The sequence below is a fragment of the Podarcis erhardii genome (genome assembly GCF_964252035.2).
Source record: "Podarcis erhardii genome assembly, chromosome: 14".
NCBI lineage: Eukaryota > Metazoa > Chordata > Lepidosauria > Squamata > Lacertidae > Podarcis > Podarcis erhardii.
In genome coordinates this window covers 32153647-32174579 of record NC_138503.1, presented here as the reverse complement: position 1 = coordinate 32174579, position 20933 = coordinate 32153647, and the positions used below count along the sequence as shown (strand labels likewise).

Here is a 20933-nt window from a genome sequence, read left to right as displayed (position 1 = left end):
GTGAGACTGACCCACAAGTTGCTAAATGTGTTGGCGGTGGGGGGCGGTCAGCAGCTGAAGGCCCCTGAGGCCATATTCACCTCCAAACTCGCAAGGGCTTAAGTTACCAGCCTCAATAGACACAGGGTGGAGGCGAGTTGTTGAACAGGAATTAGCTCAGCCTTATTTCTCAACTGGGTGGCGCTGTGGGTTAAACCACAGAGCCTAGGACTTGCTGATCAGAAGGTCGGCGGTTCGAATCCCCGCAATGGGGTGAGCTCCCGTTGCTCAGTCCCTGCTCCTGCCAACCTACCAGTTCGAAAACATGTCAGAGTGCAAGTAGATAAATAGCGGGAAGGTAAACGGCGTTTCTGTGCACTGCTCTGGTTCGCCAGAAGCGGCTTAGTCATGCTGGCCACATGACCCGGAAGCTGTACGCCGGCTTCCTCGGCTAATGAAGCAAGATGAGCGCCGCAACCCCAGAGTCGGCCACGACTGGACCTAATGGTCAGGGGTCCCTTTACCTTTACCTTTATTTCTCAACCAGGTGTCCTCCAGTTGTTTTGGACTACAACTCCCATCAGCCCCATACAGCAAGCACGTAGGATACCATGGCTGATGGGAACACAGCCATGCTTGGCTGGGGCTGATGGGAGTTGTAGTGTAAAACAGCTGAAGGGCAGCCGATTTGGGTAAAACTGCAACAAGGCATCTCTAAGCCTGAGTGAAAATGACCTGCAACGAAATTGGATGGGCTTTCTTGTCTTACCACTCAAAAAGTCTGAAATTGTGTTTTGACATTAAACAAAACTTTCTCTGGTGTCTCTTGATTGTATGGGCATGCATGACATCTCATCAAGCTGTCATCTCTGAAATATTAAATGCCATTTCACTTTATGTCTCAAATGCTATGATTACGTGCCAGCTATCAAATATTCCTGGCTTCTACATACTATTGCATGTTTGCAATTGGACAGTGTCTATTGCATGTTAGCCTCTAAATGTTGTCAAGTACCATAGGTACTTAATATCTGGATAATATTCAACAGCAAATTTCATAAAAGAGAATTTTGAAAAGGAAACTAATTTCAGTTCTACTTCTGGAAGATATTAAATATGGAGGAGAAGAGCAAAGTAGGTTTAAGGAGACAAGTGGATGTTTACAAAGTGTTTTGTAGAATAGTGGAGCTATTTCTCAGGGTGGGGGCACATGCCTGTATCCTGAAGTAAGGAATCGGTTATCATCTTACAGTTTGATAAACAAAATCTGCTGTCCATTGTAAGATGGAAAGGTAGCTCTAATATTTTCCTTTTTATTGAATTTGGGAATGTGGAACTCATCGTGTGCTCTGTTCTTCTTTGGCAATCACTCGTAGCTGACTAAGATTGTCTTCCATGAATATGGTCTTAACAGTGTGTCCATAAGTGACTGTGGAGGCCAATTCTGGATCCACATTTCCTTTCCACAGTGGGGACTTAGGTTTCCCGATGAGAGTTGATCACAGTGAGGATTTTCCAAACGTTCCTTCCTCTTAGCTCCTTTTTCCCTTTCATCCTGAGTCTGTGCTTCTTCAAAGTCTTTGATGTCTTTGGTAGAGGCTATTCTCCAATTGGAGTGCTTGCAGGCCAGTGTTTGCAGGTGTGCTCTTTTACTGTAACACAGACCACATAGTACATGATACAACAAGGAGTTCATGTGAACTTCCAGTAGCAAAATTGCACCAGAGAAGAGACAGACTTGGTTAAAATGAGGCAAAGTCTTTTAAAAATATATTTATTTATTATTTATTAAATACTGTATTTTTTGCTCTGTAAGACTCACTTTTTCCCTCCTAAAAAGTAATGGGAAATGTGTGTGCATCTTATGGAGCAAATGCAGGCTGCAAAGCTATCCCAGAAGCCAGAACAGCAAGAGGGATTGCTGCTTTCACTGCGCAGCGATCCCTCTTGCTGTTCTGGCTTCTGAGATTCAGAATTTTTTTTTTCTTGTTTTCCTCCTCCAAAAACTAGGTGTGTCTTGTGGTCTGGTGTGTCTTATATAACGAAAAATACGGTAGTTTTTTTTAAAATTCACTTGATTGTAAAAAGAACCCTTCAAAGTAATTTACAAAAAAACCACAAGAAAATTATCAACATGTAAAATTAACAATAACCATTTGAAACTTCCAGAAAGTTAGAATAACAATAGACTAAATACAGATAAAAACTTGCATCAACTTTCTAAACATCTGGGTAAGCATGTCTAAACAATAATGTTTTTTGGTAGGGGCCAAAAAGAATACAGTGAAGGTGCCAGCCTGATATCTTTAGGCAGGGAGGTCCAAAGTGTAGGTGCTGCCACACCAAAAAATCAAGTTCCCATGAATATTGAGTTCAAATGATGTTCATGTTAGTTTCAGCTTAACATCTTCAAGCTGTTTGTGGTAGTTTTCCCTTTGAGACTGAAAATTACCACAATCCTGTAGTCTGGGATTAGGAAACTAGAAGGGAAGGATCTGGGTTTTTTTCCACCAGTTTGAGTACAAGTCGGTGGGGTTTTTGGAGGTGGTGATGGCAATGGCTGACAGGGTCAATCCAACTTGAAATGTGGATTGAACTCCCCCAGCCAATTTGTGGAATTGTACACACAAGCAGCCAAAGCTATGAGCTATCTGACTTGCATCAGACTTAATCAATGCATTTGATACTACTGGCAGCGTATTACAATTAAAACATCTAAAATAAGTTATACTTAAAAAACATCTAAAACAGTTAAAAAAATTCTTCCAACCAGTGATCTCAAGGTTGCCAGAAACTGCATTCTCCAGCTGCCAAATTTCTGGGTAAATGGGAATGTTTTCAAATCCCTCCTGAAAGTTAGTAATGATGGAGATGGGCACACCTTACTAGGAAGGGCATTCCACAACCAGGGAACCACCGCTGAAAAGGCTCTAGTGGCGATGACACCACCAAATTATTATAATTTAAAAAGTACAGTAGTAGTATAATATCAATATTAGATTAGTACCCCAACCATGTGACTGGGTTTCCCCCATTCTTTGGATGAGGCTGCTTCTCCTTTAACCCCAGTGTATTCCTAGTCAGTGCATTCCCAGTGCTAAAAGAATGTGCAAGGTGAATAGGGAAACTCAGAGTTGCTATTTGGCTCCCTTCAACCTGCCACTGTACAAAAAAGGAACCTCGGCTTTAAAAATCCTAGCTCATTTCGCACTCCTGGTTATCCACCCTCCCAATGCTTTGTTTTTTAATAATCACTTTCGTTTCTTTTTCCATAGCGCCTTTCACTTTCAGATTTGCTGGCCAGGCCCCATGAGTTTCTGCTCTTGTTTGCCAACCGTGTGATTGACCATCTCCTTGAGACTTTCATAATGGCTTAACCACCCCACTCAGCTTCTCTAGAACAGAGAACTAGGAGTGTGGGAGATACCCCAGGGAAATAGGGCCCCCCAACCCTACCCCTTGGTACATCTTTGCGGTAAGCCAGACTTGCTGACAACACAAACAGTGATAATCGCTGACAGCAGTGCTGGATGGGTGGAGCTCAGCCTAGCTGAGCCATCTGCACAGCTGGATTGTGGAGGTTGTAGGTGTTGAAACAGCCTTCTTAGTGTCTAGACTCTATACAGAGCTATACAGAGCTATACAGAGCTGTGATGGCTTGAAGACTCAAGAGTCCTGCAGGTCACAGGAAGAAAGGAAGGATCCTTCCTCACTGCACTGCACTGCTTGTGTGCTTTAAGGCAAGTTTGTAAATAATCCTTGTTTTATGGGAGCCTGTGGTAGAATTGTCTCCAAATAATATAACTGTGTTATAGGAGCTGTAATTTTAAGGACCTGCACTTGAGCTTGCTCTTTCCACCTTCTTCCTTGTGTGTCATATCTTTTCATATTCTCAGTCTGATATCAGGGGCCATTGTAGTACTGATTTTTCTATGCTGATTTGGGAGCCCCTTTTTTGGCTCAAAAGGGCAGGGTGTAAAAATGCCGTACGTAATTAAAATAAATAAACTTCCAGGCAGGGAAAAACCTGCAATCTGGGTCACTGATGACTGTGTCCTGTCGAGATTTGTGTGCACCAGTAACTCTTGCTAGTTTAAATGCTGCTTTGAGGACCCCTAAATAATGAGGTTCAAGGCACCCCTCTAGACTCAGGGAAGTGTATGGCAGAATCAGGGAACAACGTGCATTTATGTGGAGGTCTGTGGCTCAGTAAGTAAGTCACTTGCTTTGCATGCAGAAGGTCCCAGGTTCAATCCCTGGCGATATCCCATGAAAAACCACTTCTAGTTAGTGTGAATCAGGGGTAGACAGACTTCAGTGTTTTTACTGGGATTTCCCCCCAAAGCTCTGCTGAGAGACAGGATTCCTCCCTCCATTGACTGCCAGATGGCAGCAGCCATTCCACCAGGCTGCAGCGGATGAGCATAGCTGTCAACTTTCAGATTTGAAAATAAGGGATCAGCAGCCTCGAAAATAAGGGATCAGCAGCCTCACCTGTCCCGGGGACAGTCTATGGGATATCTAACAATCCGGGATAGCAGTGGGAAACAGCGCTGGAATAAGGGAATTTCCTGCAAAAAAAGAGAAGGTTGACAGCTATGTGGATGAGGTGGGGGAGAGAAAGGAAGCAGGGTGGTTGTCGGACTACAACTCCCATCAGCTGTCTTTGGCATTGCTGCCTGCTCAGCCTACTGGGAGTCCAGCGACATCCGGAGTGGTCCACAAGTTCCCCCACCCTTGCTTGGAGTGGACCACCCTTCTCTTCTGTCTCAGCTCCACTTCCTTCCCATTTGCCAAATGGGAATAATGCTGTTGCCCTACCGTACAGGGTTATTGTAAGGATATTAATAATGTGTGTGTATCCATTTGAGAAGCTTCTCTGTTTGTATCTGTTTAATTTAATTACTTCTTTCCATTGGGCAAGGCAGTTTCTCTCGTGAATTAAAAAAATTACAACCAGAGAAGCTAGTCTCTTTGTGGGGAGACAAACTGGTTCTTCCGCTTACTGAGAGGCACTGCTGTACACTTTTGAAGGGACTTGGAGATGACTCAGCATAGCATGTAATGATGACTTTGGGAAATGAGGTCACCTCATTTATTTATTTTTACTTTAATCTATTGATGCTGCGCCTCTTGGTGTCTGCTCTAGTGTAGATTGCATTTTTGTGGAGAAGTGATCGTCCATTAAGTTTGAAGCATTAGTATGACAGAATGTAGGAAATGGCCTTAGCTGACAGGTTCAAGCAGCTGTTCCCAAACTTTTGGAGACCATTGCCCCCTTGGTCCCATTAGTTCACCTCCAGTGCCCCCTACCCTATAAAAAGCATTATTCAAAATAGCCATTTGTACAGCTCATTAAGGAAGACAACGACACAATAAAATATGAAACAGTAACAATTAACTGCATATTTATTCAAAAAATACATATATGCAAATATTTATATATGCTCTGACCTAATCTTGTAACTTAAAAAAGAATATTTAGTAAATAATATTTACTAATGAAAGTGTAAGGCTGAAGGGAGTTTATAGCATAAATTTAGCCACTTACCACACGTGCATAGACCTTCACCTACCACAGAGGTGTGGTAACTAAATTATAACAAAATCAATAGCTGTTACCAATAATTGGCTATCTTGTGAATCTCAGAATCATAAATACAAACAATTGTGATCAAAGGAAATAGCTTTGAAAGCAATAAGAACAGTAAAACTTCTAATATGAAGCGAGGAAGGTGTTTCACTTGGGGTCCAGCCTGGTCAGTTGTAAATACCATACTTTTCCGTGAATAAGCCTATTTTTTTTTCTTTCAAAATCATTCAAAAAGGTGTGGGGCGTCTTATACATGGGTAGTGCATAGGGTGGACTTTTATTTGGTTGCTGCTGCGGCTGTCAGCGGCTATTGTATGTGTTAGTAGTTGGTGTGTCAGTGGTTGTTGCTGATTGGCTGACGATCCAGCAGTTGGGTGGTTGATTTGCAGCTTTTGAAAACTGCGCAAAAAAAGCTCAACAACTCTTTTGCCAATCTCCCCGTTTTCTTAAATTTAAGACCCCCAAAATAGGGGTAGTATTATACATGGAGGCGTCTTATAGACAGAAAAGTACGGTAAGTGATCAAGGTGCTTAGAGGGACCCCCTGCTGCCTCCTTTTCTCTTAGCACCATCCTAGGTAATCCCACCCCCAAGACCAGATGGACCAATGGCCAGACTTGGTGCAAAGCAGCTTCTTAAGGCCCTTCCTGCCTCTCTGTTGACTGTTTAACTGTCACCCTCCCCAAAATTCTCTCCCCCACTAGCTAAACTGCTCCTTCATTGGTGCATTGGAATATTTCACCAGTCTCCGCCCAGAGCATCGTGGACGCCACCCCCCCCCAATACACACATTTGCCTTAACTGCTGGACCCACTGTCTGTCCTAAAATTTGTCCTTCTTCTTAATCTCCTGAAGGTTTGCCGCAATTTCGCACCAGCTTCCTCCACACCGAGTTTGAAAGCAGAGCGTCCAAGGTCATCTCACAAGCCAGCATGAAGGTGGAGCTGCTCCCGGCCCTCACAGACAATTACATGTACCTGCTCATTGACGAGGACACCAAGGAGGCTGCGATAGTTGACCCTGTGCAGCCCCAGAAGGTACCTCTGCTCTTTCTGGGTTTACAAGCTTTGGAAAACACAGTTTAGATGATCAGATCCACACTTGCGGAGTTGGTCAGTGTACACAGTGCCGAGCTAAATGGATCCAATCCTCTTCACTCTGTATGAAGCAGCTACTTATGTTCCTAAAGAGAAGGGCCGTAACTCATTGCTTAAGAGCATCTGCTTTGTATGCAGAAGGTCCTTGTTATCTCCAGGAAAGGTTAGGAATGTCCCCTGGTAGAAACCCTGGAAAGCTGCTGCCAGTCGGTATGGGCGTCTAGGCAGTGGCGTAGCGTGGGGGGTGCAGGGGGGGCCGGCCACACTGGGCGCAACATCTGGGGGTTAGGGGGCGCAAATCCACGGGTTAGGGGGTGCAAATCCACGGGTTAGGGGGCGCAAATCCACGGGTTAGGGGGTGCAAATTACTTGCCTTGCCCCGGGCGCTGACAACCCACGCTACGCCACTGCGATGCTTGATCTGGAAGCTGCAGTTAGTGCAGAATGCTGCAGCACGATTGCTGACAGGAGTGAGGCCTTATCAGCGTATAACACCTGTGCTCAGAGATCTGCACTGGTTGCTGATTTGCTACCGAGACAAGTTCAAGGTTTTTTTATTAGGCTATAACGCCCTTAATAACTTGGGACCAGTTTACCTATGAGATCACTTTATCCAATATGTGCCCACTTGACCACTTCAGATGGCAGAATTGGCACTCTTGCAAGGACCGCATAATAACTGTTTCACATTTGTAAGAACTCAGTTGTTTAGTGTGGCAGCACCTATACTTTGGAACTCCCTGCCTATTGATAACAAGCAGGCTCCTTCACTGTATTCTTTTTAGCACCTGCTGAAAACATTATTGTTTAAACAAGCCTACTCAGATGTTTAGAAAGTTGATGTGAGTTTTCATTTGTTTCAGTCTATTGTTGTTTTAACTTTTTGTATGTTTTCAATTATTGCTATACATTTTTAGTAATAATTTTATTGTTTTGTCTTTTTTTGTAAACTGCTTTGAGGTGGTTTTTTTTCCCTACCATCAAGTTTAAAGTATCACATGCATTAACTACAGACTCAAAAGAAGGAAATGTATTTGCTTTTTTCCAACCCATATAAGGAAACTGCTGGTGCTCCTAGTATTTCCTTTTACAGGGACTCCTTATGTCCAAATAGGCATCTAAATGAGATTGACCTTAATAAGCCATGGTTTTGAAGATAGGCCACATTCGCACCATCCATTTAAAGCACCATGATACCACTTTCAACAGTCATTTGAAAGAATTGTGGGACTTGTCATTTGCTAAGGGTTCTGATAAGATTCTCCTCTCGCCCTCCCACAGCAGCAATTCCCATATTTCCCTGGGAAGAGGGGCTAATTGTTCAACTATTCTATGAATTGTTGCTCTTCGAAGGGATTCCCTAGCAATTCTTGGCACCCTTAATAAACTACAGCTCCCAGGATTATTTGGGGGAAGACATGACTGTAAACAACAGTGCTTTTAATGGATGGCGTGAATGTAGCCATAGAAAGTGTTGTGAAATCAATAGTAGCAAGAAAATCTGATGAGCTATGCGGAACTGGCCAAATTGACATATAAATTGTGTGACAAGGACAATTGTGACTTCAAGGAAGATTTACAAATTATCTAAAAAGACAACAAAATGATTTGGACTCCTTGGCTTGTTTTGAATAAACATCCATAAATTTATTAGTAGAACATATGACAGATAAGGCAAGGATATGTACAATTTTATAACATGCAGAGAACAATATGTGCAAAGAAATCAGAGAGGGGAGCTGAGGGAAGTCCTTGGGGGGGGGAATAATGTAGTTGGTTATTTAGACTGATAATTTGGTAAGTTGAAAGTGTTTAATAATTTTTTTTTTAAAAGTGTTGTGGAATCTTCAGCCCATTTAGCAAGGGATGGGGATGGGGGCATTTGTCCTTCCAGCCTTGCAGTACATGTCTCTTAGCCTCCTTAAGGACTCACAGAATCCACATAAGCTACAAAGCTGGTTGTGACTCAAATAGATTTTGTGAAAAGGTAAATATCTTTCCTCTTCCTCCTGTGTCTGTAGGTTGTGGATGCAGTCAGAAAGCATGGAGTGAAACTGACCACTGTTCTTACTACGCATCACCACTGGTAACCCTTTTGTGTTATATGATTTAAATAAAGGAAAGGTCTTGTGCTTCAGTGATGTACCGTATTTTTTGCACCATAACACTCCCTTTTTTCCTCCTAGAAAGTAAGGGGAAATGTCTGTGCGTGTTGCGGAGCAAATGCCTGCGGGTGGCGGGGGGGATCTGCTGCAGTCGTGAGCAGAGGATCCATGGTTCCCCTTCCTTCCCTCCTCCATGGTTACAAAGCATGGATCCACATGGATCCTCAGGATTTTTGCACTGGGCTACTCCAAACTCACTGTCAGATCACATGTCTATGGCCACAGCATGAACCACAAAAAACATATATCCACTGTTTCGTTTAGAATATTTTTTTTCTTGTTTTCCTCCTCTAAAAACTATGTGCGTGTTATGGTCTGGTGCATGTTATAGAGCGAAAAATACGGGTATGTACTGTTCAGCTTCATGCTGTGGGAGGCTGCCATGGTATACTTTAGTGGTTCCGAAACCTTTTTGGGCCATGGCCCCGTTGGTTCCATAAACACATCCCCAGTGCTCCCTACCATATAAAAAGCATTATTCAGAATAGCGGTTTGTACTACACACTAAAGAAGATGGTAAAACAATGAAATTCAAAATAGTATCCATTAATTGCACATTCATTCAGAATCTAGTTAGAACTATTTAGTTTAATTAATTCAACAAAACCCTGCGACCCAACTGCCTCTCAACACGTCCTTACACACACACACACACACACACACACAGAGAGAGAGAGAGAGAGAGAGAGAGAGAGAGAGAGAGTAATCTCACTGCCCACTCCAAATTTCAACCAGTTTCATTCCTGTTCATTTCCAGTCAAGACCCTTTTTAACCCCCCCCCCAAAAAAATTAAACAACAACATTGAAAGTCAGTACTTCCCATGGCATTTCAACCAGCTTCAGTTTTGTTTGGAAATCAAATTTAAGGTCTATGAGGGGGCATCATTTAATTTTAACACCACAATGGCCTTAATAATTGTATTTTGAAGTCAAGAAGGACTCCTCTTAATCGAATTGCCTTGACGCATCTCCCTTTATCTCTTCCCCTGAGCCTCTTTTCTTTGTGTGCCTCTCGTGTGTGAAACAGGATGAGCTCCTTGCTGTAAAGTCACTGTGGTGCTCACTATCCAGGCCAGGCCAAGGCATTTTGCTGCCTGAGGTGAAACAGCAACACCCAACAGCCTGCTTCCAAGTCAAGGTGTAGAATACCCAAGTCTGACCAAGGCCACATTTATATCATACATTTAAAGCACTTATGATGCCACTTTGAACAGTCATGGCTTCCCCCAAAGAATTCTGGGAGTGGTAGTTTGCTATGGGAAATTGTTAAGCCACTCTGGAAATGATAGCCTGGTGAGGGGAATAGGGGCCCCCTAACAACTCTCAGCACCCTTAAAAATTCATTGGGCAAAGCCATGGCTTTTTAAAGTGGTGTCATAGTCCTTTAAATGTACAGAGTGAATGCGGCCCTAGTTATTTTGTCCAGAAAATTCCACAAGCACCTTTACCTGGGAATAAAAAATACAGTGACTGTTGTCTAAGTAAGTTCTACTAATAATAGCCCCATTGCAATTAATGGACCTATATTAGTTATGTTGATTAATTTCAACCAAATGATAAATTAAAAAGTAAGAATTTGCTGTCCTTTTATGATACCTCAAATTGGCTGCCACACTCAGCCCAGTGATAGAGCCAGCCCCTACACACATTACAGTGTTTGTGTCCTGTGCGCCAGTGTGGTACCCACACCTATTTTTGCCACACCTACATGCAGCCCCCCCCCCAGAGGGTTGTCCATGGGTGGATGCAGGCCCTTGGACCATTGCCCCACCCCCGTAGCCACCCCTGGACTACAGGATGAGGCCATTAGTTCCATTTTTTTAAAAAAAAGGACCAATGTCTTAACTTTAAAGAAAAGCAGGATTCAGGCCATTTGCTTGATGCGCGTTGTAAGAGACTGCCTCTTGTGTGTTTTGCTCCAAAGTCTGACCATTTTGACCTTCTAGGGACCATGCTGGTGGCAATGAGAAACTTGTAAAGATGGAGCCGGGGTTACAAGTGTACGGGGGAGATAGCAGGGTTGGAGCCTTGACCCAGAAAGTCTCTCATCTTATGTCATTTCAGGTAAAAAGAAAGAAACGGGGGAAATACGTTTGCCCAAAACATCCTCTGAAATCATGTGTTCCGTTTGAGCACTGAGGCGCACGAAGGCCCTGGAGCATGGCAATTGCGTTCTTGTCACCGTTTCCTCCCCACACAAATGTCCTTTGCACGTGGCAGCTCTCTGCTTGTGGAAGATGGACTTCCTGACCTGAAATTCCTGTTTTTTGTGTGGTTTGTCTTTTTTGCTTAAGCACAGGAACACATCATGCACAGTTGCAGTGCTGGCTCAGAATGGCCCTTTTCGCCTGCCACAAGCATGGAGCTATCACGAGGAAGGAGAGGTTTGGGGGGGAAGCTTCCTCCTTAAGCAGGGTGACTCCCTGGCCATTTGGCCTGTTTGAAGACGGGGGGCAAACACCCTGTGGCACCAGGTGCCTCCCATGGGAGTCATGTGATGCACCAGAAGTGCCACAGAGTTTCCACCCCTCTGATTTTGGCCCATAAAACAAGCAGATGTGCACAGTGCAAATGAGAAGACACACAGTCTGTTGCCACATCAGCCTCTTGACAAAGACTTGGTGTGAACAAAGGCCTTCTCTAAGCACTAATGTCACAGCCTCCCAGCAGCTTTTGCCCAGGAGGTGTTCTCAAAGCAGTGGTTGACCGTTTAGGGCATCTGGGAGAAGCAACGAGGAGGTCCTGTCATCCTTAAGAGGCTGCCATGTCAACTATCCCAAAGGTGGCCTTCATCACACGGGCGGCTAACCCAGAGGTTGCTGGACTCTTCATCGTCCCTGACCATTGGCCATGCTAGCTGGGGCTGGTTAGAACTGGAGTCCAACAACAATATCTGGAGGGACACAGGTTAGCCTCCCGTGCTTTACAGGGTAGATAGAGAGATAACTTGAACTAGATCTACTTTTGCAATGGTCAGGGATGGGAAATCTGCTGCCCTCCAGTCCTTGCTGGACTCCAACGTCCATCACTCCCCACTTTCAGCCATGTGGGCTGCTGGTAGTTGGGGTCCAATGTCATGTTCCCCAGCCCAGATGCAGGCTTTGTGGAGTATCACAGACCTCTCTAGTGGGGGAAATGGACACATCTCACTGGCTCCAAATACTGGTTACTTGCACAAGCATTTTTGGTAGCTGGGGGCTTAGAGTTGTATCTGATGCTAGTCCTGCTCTGAGTAGACCCATTGAAGTTAATGAACATGGGCTAACATAGCTCCCTTAATCTCAATGGGTCTAGTCTGAGTAAAACTCAGCTAAAGACAATCCTGAAGGTCAAACTAGATGTGATGTTAACCAGCTGATTGATCCTTGCCTACTTGCTTTCTTTTTTAAATTTGCTAATTAGCTGGGGAAGGAGGTGGATCAAAACTGCAGTGGAGGCCCGAGGGCAAGACCCTCCTCCACTGTACTGTGGTCTGGATTTACGGGGGGGGGGGAGGACATAAGGGGTGCAACTGCTAAATACTAAAGAAAAAGCAAACCTTGGCGGAGGACCACTTGTGTGAGTAACATCACATCTAATGCAGCCTTTAATGGGTGATCTCATAGCCCGCCCACACAGGCGTTCATTGCCCCCTGTGGACAAAGCAAGCCTGATTTCCCCAGTCGCTGCATGTGGTGAGTTGCTGAAACTGTCAGACCCTTTCTCCTGCTGGAATAACCAAGGCCGCACAGCTGTCACGGGTGCTTCTTACAGCTGAGAATTAGTCAAGCTTCCCATATTGCCTGACAAAGTTCTGTGCAACCGAGAAGTGGGCGCAAGTCATGACTACTCAAAACACACAATACTAGACCATAGTCATTGGCTTGCATCAGTTTTTCCTCCTCATCCCCACCCCTCTGCTTCTCTTCACCCCTGTGGGTGTTACCAATCTGAGATTCGCCATGTTGGTGCGGAGCGGTCATGCCCTTGGAGGGCAATTGTGGTTTATATGCCCCATTGCTTTCCCCCTCAATGACTTGAGCTTTTCCACCTTTTTTTAGGTTGGCTCTCTTAACGTGAAATGCCTCTCTACTCCCTGCCACACTTCTGGACACATTTGCTATTTTGTGACCAAGCCAAACAGCTCCGAGCCGCCTGCTGTGTTCACAGGTGAGGGTTTGGGGGCACTTCTTTTGTCTTGACCTCAGCAGCTTGAGCAACACGGGGGGAGGGGGTTTGTAACCTAACCCACCGCCCAAAGAGAGTGCAGGGATTGCCTTCGTGAAAATATTATTAAAATGATATTGTAGAGTTGGAAAATATTCAGATAAGTGTAGTCAAAATGACCACGAGGGAAGGTTACAGCATTTGGGGCTTTTATAAATTCATGTCCCTCTTCACTCGCCTTTTCTCTGATTATGTATGGCATAGAAGAAATGGATAGAGAAAAGCTTTTCCCCTTCTTTCATAACACTTGAATTTGTGGACTTGTGATGAAGCTGAATGTTGGAAGATTCAGGACAAATGAAATAAAAATCCTTCACGCAGCACAGAGTTAAGCCGTGGAACTTGCTCCCACCAGAGGCAGCAGTAGCAGCCAGCTTGGATGGCTTGGAAAGAGGATTGGGCAAATTCATGAAGGATGGAGCTATGAATGGCTCCTTGCCACAATGGCTGTGCTCTGCTTCCATGCCTGCAGGCAGTATGTCCCTGAATACCAGCTGCTGTGAATTGCAGGTGGACAGAGTACTATTGCACTTTGATCCTGCTGGCAGGTTTCCTGCAGGTATCTGGCTGGCCACTGTGTTAGAGAACAAGATGCTAGAGTCGATGGGCCGCTGTTCTGATCGAGTTGACTCTTCCCATGCTCTTATGTGAAGATGTTCTCTCTGCCCTCCTGATGTCTTAATATAGCTTCACCCAATGCGTTTGTCTGGTTGGGTGTTGGCCACCCCACTGCCTTCATCTGGGTGTGACCAAACACGTTCAGCTGGTTAGGTGTTGGTCAAAGCATGTGATCTGCCACTTTGCTTCCCGAATCCAAGGACTGCCTTCTGCATCTTGACACATTTTCTCACTTCACACCCCTTTTTCCAGTGTGCAAGTGTCACCCTGAACGGATCTGTCCGTCCCCCCAACCTTCTAAATGTGGGTGCTCTATAGTGAGTGCTCCTTCACTTTGCTACCCCACCTTTAGAGTTTAAGATCCCATTCTCCAGGAAGATTGGTCTCATGGGTCCTCATATTTTGGGGCACATTTGGAAATCTAAGAAACTTGCAGGAGCACCGTAAAAAAAAATCCATTTTATTTTAATCCAGTAATATGCCATGAAAACTTAGGAGGAAATGGAACAGGGAGGGGATGAACGCTTGCAGGATGGAAGAACAGAGAGCAACCTCACAAAGCAATGGAGGGCCACATTCAATAGCATTTAGAGACTGCACACAGTTCTGGGTCTGCTGGTCACTCAGCTGTGGCTCAAGTCATTATGCTGATTCTTTGTCACTCACTGTAAGCTTCTAGTCCCTAGTGTTGAAGCTACTCACCTCTGCCTCAGCAGAATCTCCTTCCTGGTTTACCCTTTTCCACCATGGTGCTCCCAATTCCTGGTTCTTTAATGAGACCATTAAAGTATGTTCATTCTCCTCTCTCTCTCCCTTCTCTAGGTGACACACTGTTTGTTGCAGGCTGCGGGAAGTTCTTTGAAGGAACCCCCGAGGAAATGTACAGAGCCCTTATTGAGATCTTGGGGCGACTCCCTCCAGAAACGGTACCACGCAAAGGCTCCCTGTTTGGGTCGGGTGTGTCTGTTCCATACTAAAGACAATTAACTTTGGTAACTGTGTTCGCTCTTGGAGGACTCTTGCCAGCCAGGCCAGTCTACAGCTCCCAAAACTTTTTGAGGGAAGCAACAGCAGATAAGCCAGGGTTGGCTAACCCCCCATTTTGTGGTCTGACCGGCAACAAGCACATTTTCCCATTCCCCTCCAAAAAATATCCCACAGATTCTGGTGGTGTTGGCAAAAATAAGGCACAGAGCTGAGGTTGGGAGCCCAGCACCCTGATACAGACGATGCCCTTTCTCTCCCTGGTCATCAGATTGATGATATGATGCACAGGGGCAGAGGTGATACCCCATTTCTCAGCTGATCTGTGCAGGTCAGCTGGTGTGAGAGAGAGAGAGATTGTGCAAGAGAGTGTGTGAGGTGATCACACCCACCACTGGCATGTGCCACCCCAAGAGTTAGCCAAGCATGAATGCAGCCCTGAGGCCAAAAGAAGGGTTAGTTACGTCCAAATGAAACAGATATAAAAAACAGAGCATCCAGTAGCCCCACCCAGCTCTTGCAGTGTCAAACCAGGAAGCAAAATAACCTTTTCCCAGGGAACGGTTAAAAGACAGACCTGGCCCTCATGTTAGGCAAAGCAATGGAAAAGTATGAATTGCCTCCCCATTGGGGCACTGGGCTGGCCAGAGAGGTTTTAATCCCTCTGCTCACCTCAGAGCCATCAGGTATATATTGTTGTGAGATGGGGGGGGAGTGGGCTGCATGCCGAGACCCCTCTAATTCCTGGAATAGCCAGGCTAACTTCCTGATAGCCTGGGTAATAGACCATTAAGGGAACAAAGGAAGTGGCTTGGCACCAGAGGAAAAATGGGTGGGCTCCCCTCCATCGACTGGCTGGCAAAGGGACAGAGTTGAGAGTAAAGTTATGTGAGCATCAAGCAAAGCAGCAAGGTGCCTGACCAGGATCATATGCTGACTGCTTCTTCCTTCAGCATGATGGTCTGCTGAAAAACTCAGAATTAGGCACAAAAAGCAGTTGCCTTGCAACTTAGGGGTGTGGGAAGCTGCCTTACACTGAGACAGAATCTGTGGTCCATACAGCTCAGTACTGTTGACACAGTACTCCAGCCCTCCAGGATTTCAGGCTGGGGACATTCCCAACCCTACCTGGAGATATTGGGGTTTGAGCCTGAGACCTTCTGCACGCAAAGCTGTACCCCTGAGCCTTGTTCCTTTCCCTAAAAATACAGAAAAGTTCCAGCCCCCATGGCTCTGAACAAATGGCTGCTTTAAATAGGAAGCTGCATTCTACTGAGTCCTTCTACTTTCCCAGTCCTATTGAGGATTGAACTGGGGACCTTCTGCCTGCAAAGCAGATGCTCTACCACTGAGCTACTGCCCTTCCTCAAGGCCATCATTGACTTTTAACTGCCTTCCTCTTCTTCCTTCCTTTCCAGAAAGTCTACTGTGGTCACGAATACACCATCAACAACTTAAAGTTTGCCCGGCATGTTGAGCCCAACAACAGCGCGATCCAGCGGAAACTCTCCTGGGCAAAGGCAAGATGGGCTTCTCATTCCTGGAGAGGAGAGCAGTCAGTGGGCAGCCTCTGTTCCCTTCCGCACCCCATGCCATTGGGACAGGCAGTTCCAGTTTGATTCCTTTACTCTGGCAGTGCTAGTCCAGGCCTGTAGCCAAAATGGGCAGGGGTGGGTTTTGCAGGGGTTGAAAGGGTGAGGGCTAATGACTCATTATAGGTGGGTGGGCATGGCAGGTAACTGAACATTGAGCAAACAATGCAAGTTCTAATGTCAACAGAGCCTTTGTCAAATGGAATACTGTTTTTTCCAAAAGTGACGGCTGCCAGAGTGCCTTTGCTGTCATTGGCTAGATCTCTGGAAGGCGGGAGCTGTTTTTCCATTTCTTTCACCTCCCTTAGAAAAAGGGTCAGGGGTTTAATGCTATTTTTCACCAGCAGCCTTGTACCCAGCCTAGCTTGGGAATCCCAAGAAACCAAAAGATCATTTTGATGAAATCACTATGTTAAAGACGACACTTTTGAAAAATGCATTTCACCATCTTGATTCAAAATAGCGTCCAGTTGTATCCAAATGTAGACAAAAACCTGCACATTGACCTCAGGAATCATAATCAAAAACTTAGGTAAAAACTAGTTTTAAAAGGTTCGAGTCTGTCATCTTGGTTCAAAATGACATTCAGTTGTATCCAAACTTGGAGGAATATTGGAAGGTGGTGATGCTCCTTCACTGGAGGTTTTTAAAAAGAGCTTAATTAGCCATCTGTCAGGAATTCTTTAGCTATGATTCCTGCATTGCAGAGCATTAGCAATTCTGTGATTCTATGAACACCTGCTCTTTGATCTCAGGCACCATCATGCAACATTTGGTTGGATACCTTAAATATCCAAATGCATCTTGAACAGATAGAGTAGTTTCCAAAATTTCTAGTGGATGAAAACTGAACATTCAGGATCAGTAGGTGTAGGCATATCCCAAAGCACTTTTGGATGTCTCCTTGCAGTGGGGTTGGACTCGATAAACCTTTGGATCCCTTCCAACTCTGCAATTTATGATTCCCCTAGGCAAAATACGATGGTGGGGAGCCGACCATCCCGTCGACCATTGGCGAAGAATTCACCTACAACCCGTTCATGAGAGTCAGGTAATTTGTGTTTGAGGATGACGCTTTGGGAAGGAGAAGGTGTGGGGAAGGGTATCCTGCATTCTGAGGAACTGCGGCTGTGGGTCCATGGCTTGAGTGGAACTGGTTTCATGAGATGGGAGTGGTCAGTCTCTCTGAAAGCAAGAATCTTAATTTGCTGATGTCCTGCATCTAAGAACTATATTTGTCTATTTTTGAAAATTATACATTATTTTTAAGCAGGCACAGCGCTGGGATGGGGGAGTTGAAGTCCAGCGCCTTAATGAGTATGCAAAACAGCCCCATCCCAGTCATCACTTTGATCATTTGAGGGGCACAGAAGGGCAGGAAGCTCCTCCAGCTGCTGCAGAGGGGCTGTGTGTGCGCATGTGGCCCTTAGGTGGTTAGCCAAGGGTCAATGCGGCCCCCAGGCCAAAAGAAAAGCTTGCCATACATACATGTGTTGAGTTGCTTCTTATGAGCCAGCTAAACAGGCAGTTTTTCACAACCTGGTGGTAGTTGGATCCATAAAGTCAGAATGAGTGTCCTGGACCCTCCATCTTCCTTCATTGTGCTTGTTGTCTGGTTGTGGCTTACAACAGTGTTGTGCATATGCAACACTGGGCATGTCCATAATCACATGCAACAGTCTCTAGGTAATATTAGTTTTCCAAAACTGTATGGATACTCGGAGTAGAACCATTGAAATTAATGGACATGGCTAACTTAGGTCCATTTCTTTCAGTGGAAGAACTTTCTGAGTACAATACCCGTTGTATTTTTTACTCCCAGGTAGAGGTGCTTGTGGAATTCTCTGAACAAAATAACTTGGACCATATTCACACCATACATTTAAAGGGCCACTTCAAACAGTCATGGCTTCCCCCAAAGAATCCTGGGAGCAGCTGTTTGTTGAGCAGCATGGCTTGTCTGTCAGCCAGCATGCCTCTCCTCCAACTGAGCTGTGATTGGATTGGAAAGTTGTTAGGAAACTCCTCACAGAGCTACAGTTCCCAGCACCCTGAACAAACTACCGTTGAAGCCATGACTGCTTAAAGTGGATCACAGTTCTGTAAATGAATGGAGCAGATGGTGCCGTAGATATTCCATTTTCAACAAACCAAATAGCCTGTTATCTCCTGTCACCTACATGCGACATTTTCCTTCTTTTGGCAGGGAGCCGACAGTGCAGCAACATGCCAGGGAAGGAGACCCCATCCGGACAATGGGTGCCATCCGGAAAGAGAAGGACAACTTCAAAGTGCCAAAAGAGTGAAATCCCAGCCGCTTTCCTGCTCTCCACCCCCCCTTTTTTTTCCTTTTCCAAAGTTGATTTAGTTAAGGAAGATGAAGTTTCTCATTGCTCTGTTATGTTAAAAATAATTCATGTCTAAGGATCTTTTTTGTTTTTGTCATAAAAGGAGGTGTAAACAAAGCACTTTGCTCTTATAGGAAATGTCCTATAAGCTATTTAAAAGATGTTTAAATTTTAATTTTTCTTGTATTCCTGGATTTGAACCACTGTGTAACAGTAAGTTTATTTTTATTTTTTGAGGGGTGCATGGAACTTGGGAGAGGAGCGACCTGGTTGTTTCATAGGTTATCAGGACAAAATTCAGATCAACTTTTTGCCCTCGCTTGTTTTGACTTCTGGGGAAATGTTTGCACCCTCTGCCTCAGATTGAAAAGTGGATCTTTTCTAATTGGTGTGTTTTTTTAAATTTTATCCATGCATCAGTTGCTTTGAAAACCCATTTTGTGAAAAATCCAGCTGCCTTTGTGAGGCTTGGAGCGAACCTTCTTGATTTCACTCACATTCCCAGCATCCATTTAAAGCTCCCTTATCCCTCATGGCTTCCCTCAAAGAATCCTAGGAACTGTCGTTGGTTAAGGCTGCCCAGGGTTATCAGGAGACCCCTCACAGCATCCTTAACTAACAATAGTTCCCAAGATTATTTGGGGGAAGCCATGGCTGTTAAAGTGGAAAAGGTATGGTTTAAAAATGTGGTATGGATCCCCACATTGGCAGCATAACAGTATCCATTTCCCTTCCCCCATCATCCTGAGTCGTTGGCCCTGCTTGGAGTCCAGTAACATCTGGGGGGGCCACTGGTTCCCCATCCTAGGCCATGTCAGCATGGGAACAGCTTAGGGCACAACCGAAAATCTGGGTGGGGGAGAGGAATGTAGTGTTGGCTGCAGTTTTGTGGACTCTTCCATCTTGTAATGCCGCAGTTCTGCCACTTGGGGCAGATGAGATGTAGAAGGGATGCTGAATGAGCACGCTTGAGTGTCCATGGAGAAACCCCTGTGCGGACATGCCTCTAGCTAGCCAGCTGAGAGTACAGCAATATTGTGCCCCTGCTTTTGAAACAGCCATGGTACGTGCATGTTGTCCATGCTGAAGATTAGCTGTGTGCTGAGCCACCAGTGCAGACAGCGCAGCAGCAAAACATCAGCATGGAGCACGGCGGAAAATTGTCATTGGGGCAAATAACTATTCTGAACACATCTTTTTGGGCTGCATTGTTCTTTTGAATCTGGCATCCCTATCCAACTCTAATGAAAACCAGGATCAACAGATTACAGAGTCAAGAGAAGGTCTGACCACCCCCCTCTCCCCCATCTCTCTTTTCTAAAAGCTGTGTTTTTTGACAGTGGTATCGTTTTCTTTTGAGTGTGTCTACACTGCACTTTAAACAACACAAAATCCCCAGACCTTTTTAATGGGTGTGTCTCCCAGCCAAGAAACTGTGGGAACTGGAAGTTAGTTTGAGGAAGCAGGGGACACTTCTACACAGTGTACTACAGCTCCCAGAGTTCTTTGCAGGAAGAACCAGTGACAGTTAAAACGCCTTTGACAGCACTGTATACCTTTTTACGGCTCACGTTGGGTCAAGAAACCCCTCCAGATGGACAACCCACTTGCCAGCACCCCTCAAACCGCACCCCCTGTGTTCCTTGTTGATTCAGCTGACTCGTGTACATACCGACATATGTGTATATACAGAAAACTAATATATTGCTATAAAAGAGATGAACTACTAGGATCAGAGTTAAGAGGTGTCACCAGTAACAGGCCAACTCATTTTAAAGCTGTTGCAGCTTCTGAGACCCCTCCCAGAACCCATGGAATTGGGGTCTCGTGAAAGCAGTGGGGCTCCCTCAGTGCAGTATTGAGATTCCAAGAAGCCAGGAATGTTGTAAAAAACAGTGGAAGAAAAAAGTGTATTCTCCCCCCCCCCCACACACACACACCAGGAACTATGGAACTGGGGATAATTTAGAGGTGAGGGGGTCTTGCCTGCCCCTTTCTAAAAGCCACTGTATAGTGGCTCCCCAGTCTGGTACCCTCCATATGTTTTGGACCACAGGTGACAACTGATGGGAGTTGTGGTCCAAAATATCTGGAAGGCACCAAGCAGTCTGCTTTAGCTACTGCTGTGACTGTGTGTGCCCACCAGCCATGAGTGGCTGATTGGCGCTGCCACAGCAAGAGAAACTACGTAGGCATGTTGCTCTTCTTTGCCCAGGAAGCATTAAAAAGAATGCTGCCATCTAGTGGTGTGGAGGTGTGCAGCTGCCTCAGGTGTAAGTTGTGTGGGAGCCTTTTATTCCAAATATTGACAATGGTGTTCTGCTCTGACAATAAACATCTCTTGCGCTAA

General features: G+C 45.2%; 1 protein-coding gene across 5 annotated transcripts in view; it reads left to right on the top strand.

Annotated features, from left to right (window-relative positions):
- LOC309329489 (hydroxyacylglutathione hydrolase, mitochondrial) overlaps nucleotides 1-20933 on the top strand; it is a 26058-nt gene extending 5125 nt beyond the window's left edge. For 2 of the 5 annotated variants that reach the window (XM_081840333.1, XM_081840331.1), the window contains exons 2-9: nucleotides 6428-6609; nucleotides 8691-8755; nucleotides 10782-10899; nucleotides 12876-12984; nucleotides 14482-14585; nucleotides 16062-16163; nucleotides 17207-17286; nucleotides 18442-20933. In XM_081840333.1, the coding sequence (XP_081696459.1) occupies nucleotides 6505-6609; nucleotides 8691-8755; nucleotides 10782-10899; nucleotides 12876-12984; nucleotides 14482-14585; nucleotides 16062-16163; nucleotides 17207-17286; nucleotides 18442-18541 (783 nt within the window). In that variant the 5' untranslated portion in view covers nucleotides 6428-6504 and the 3' untranslated portion in view covers nucleotides 18542-20933. Of the gene's footprint in view, nucleotides 1-3562; nucleotides 3720-5971; nucleotides 6087-6427; nucleotides 6610-8690; nucleotides 8756-10781; nucleotides 10900-12875; nucleotides 12985-14481; nucleotides 14586-16061; nucleotides 16164-17206; nucleotides 17287-18441 lie in introns of those variants that run through there. The other 3 variants (XR_014151176.1, XM_081840332.1, XM_081840334.1) reach the window with 3 other exon arrangements.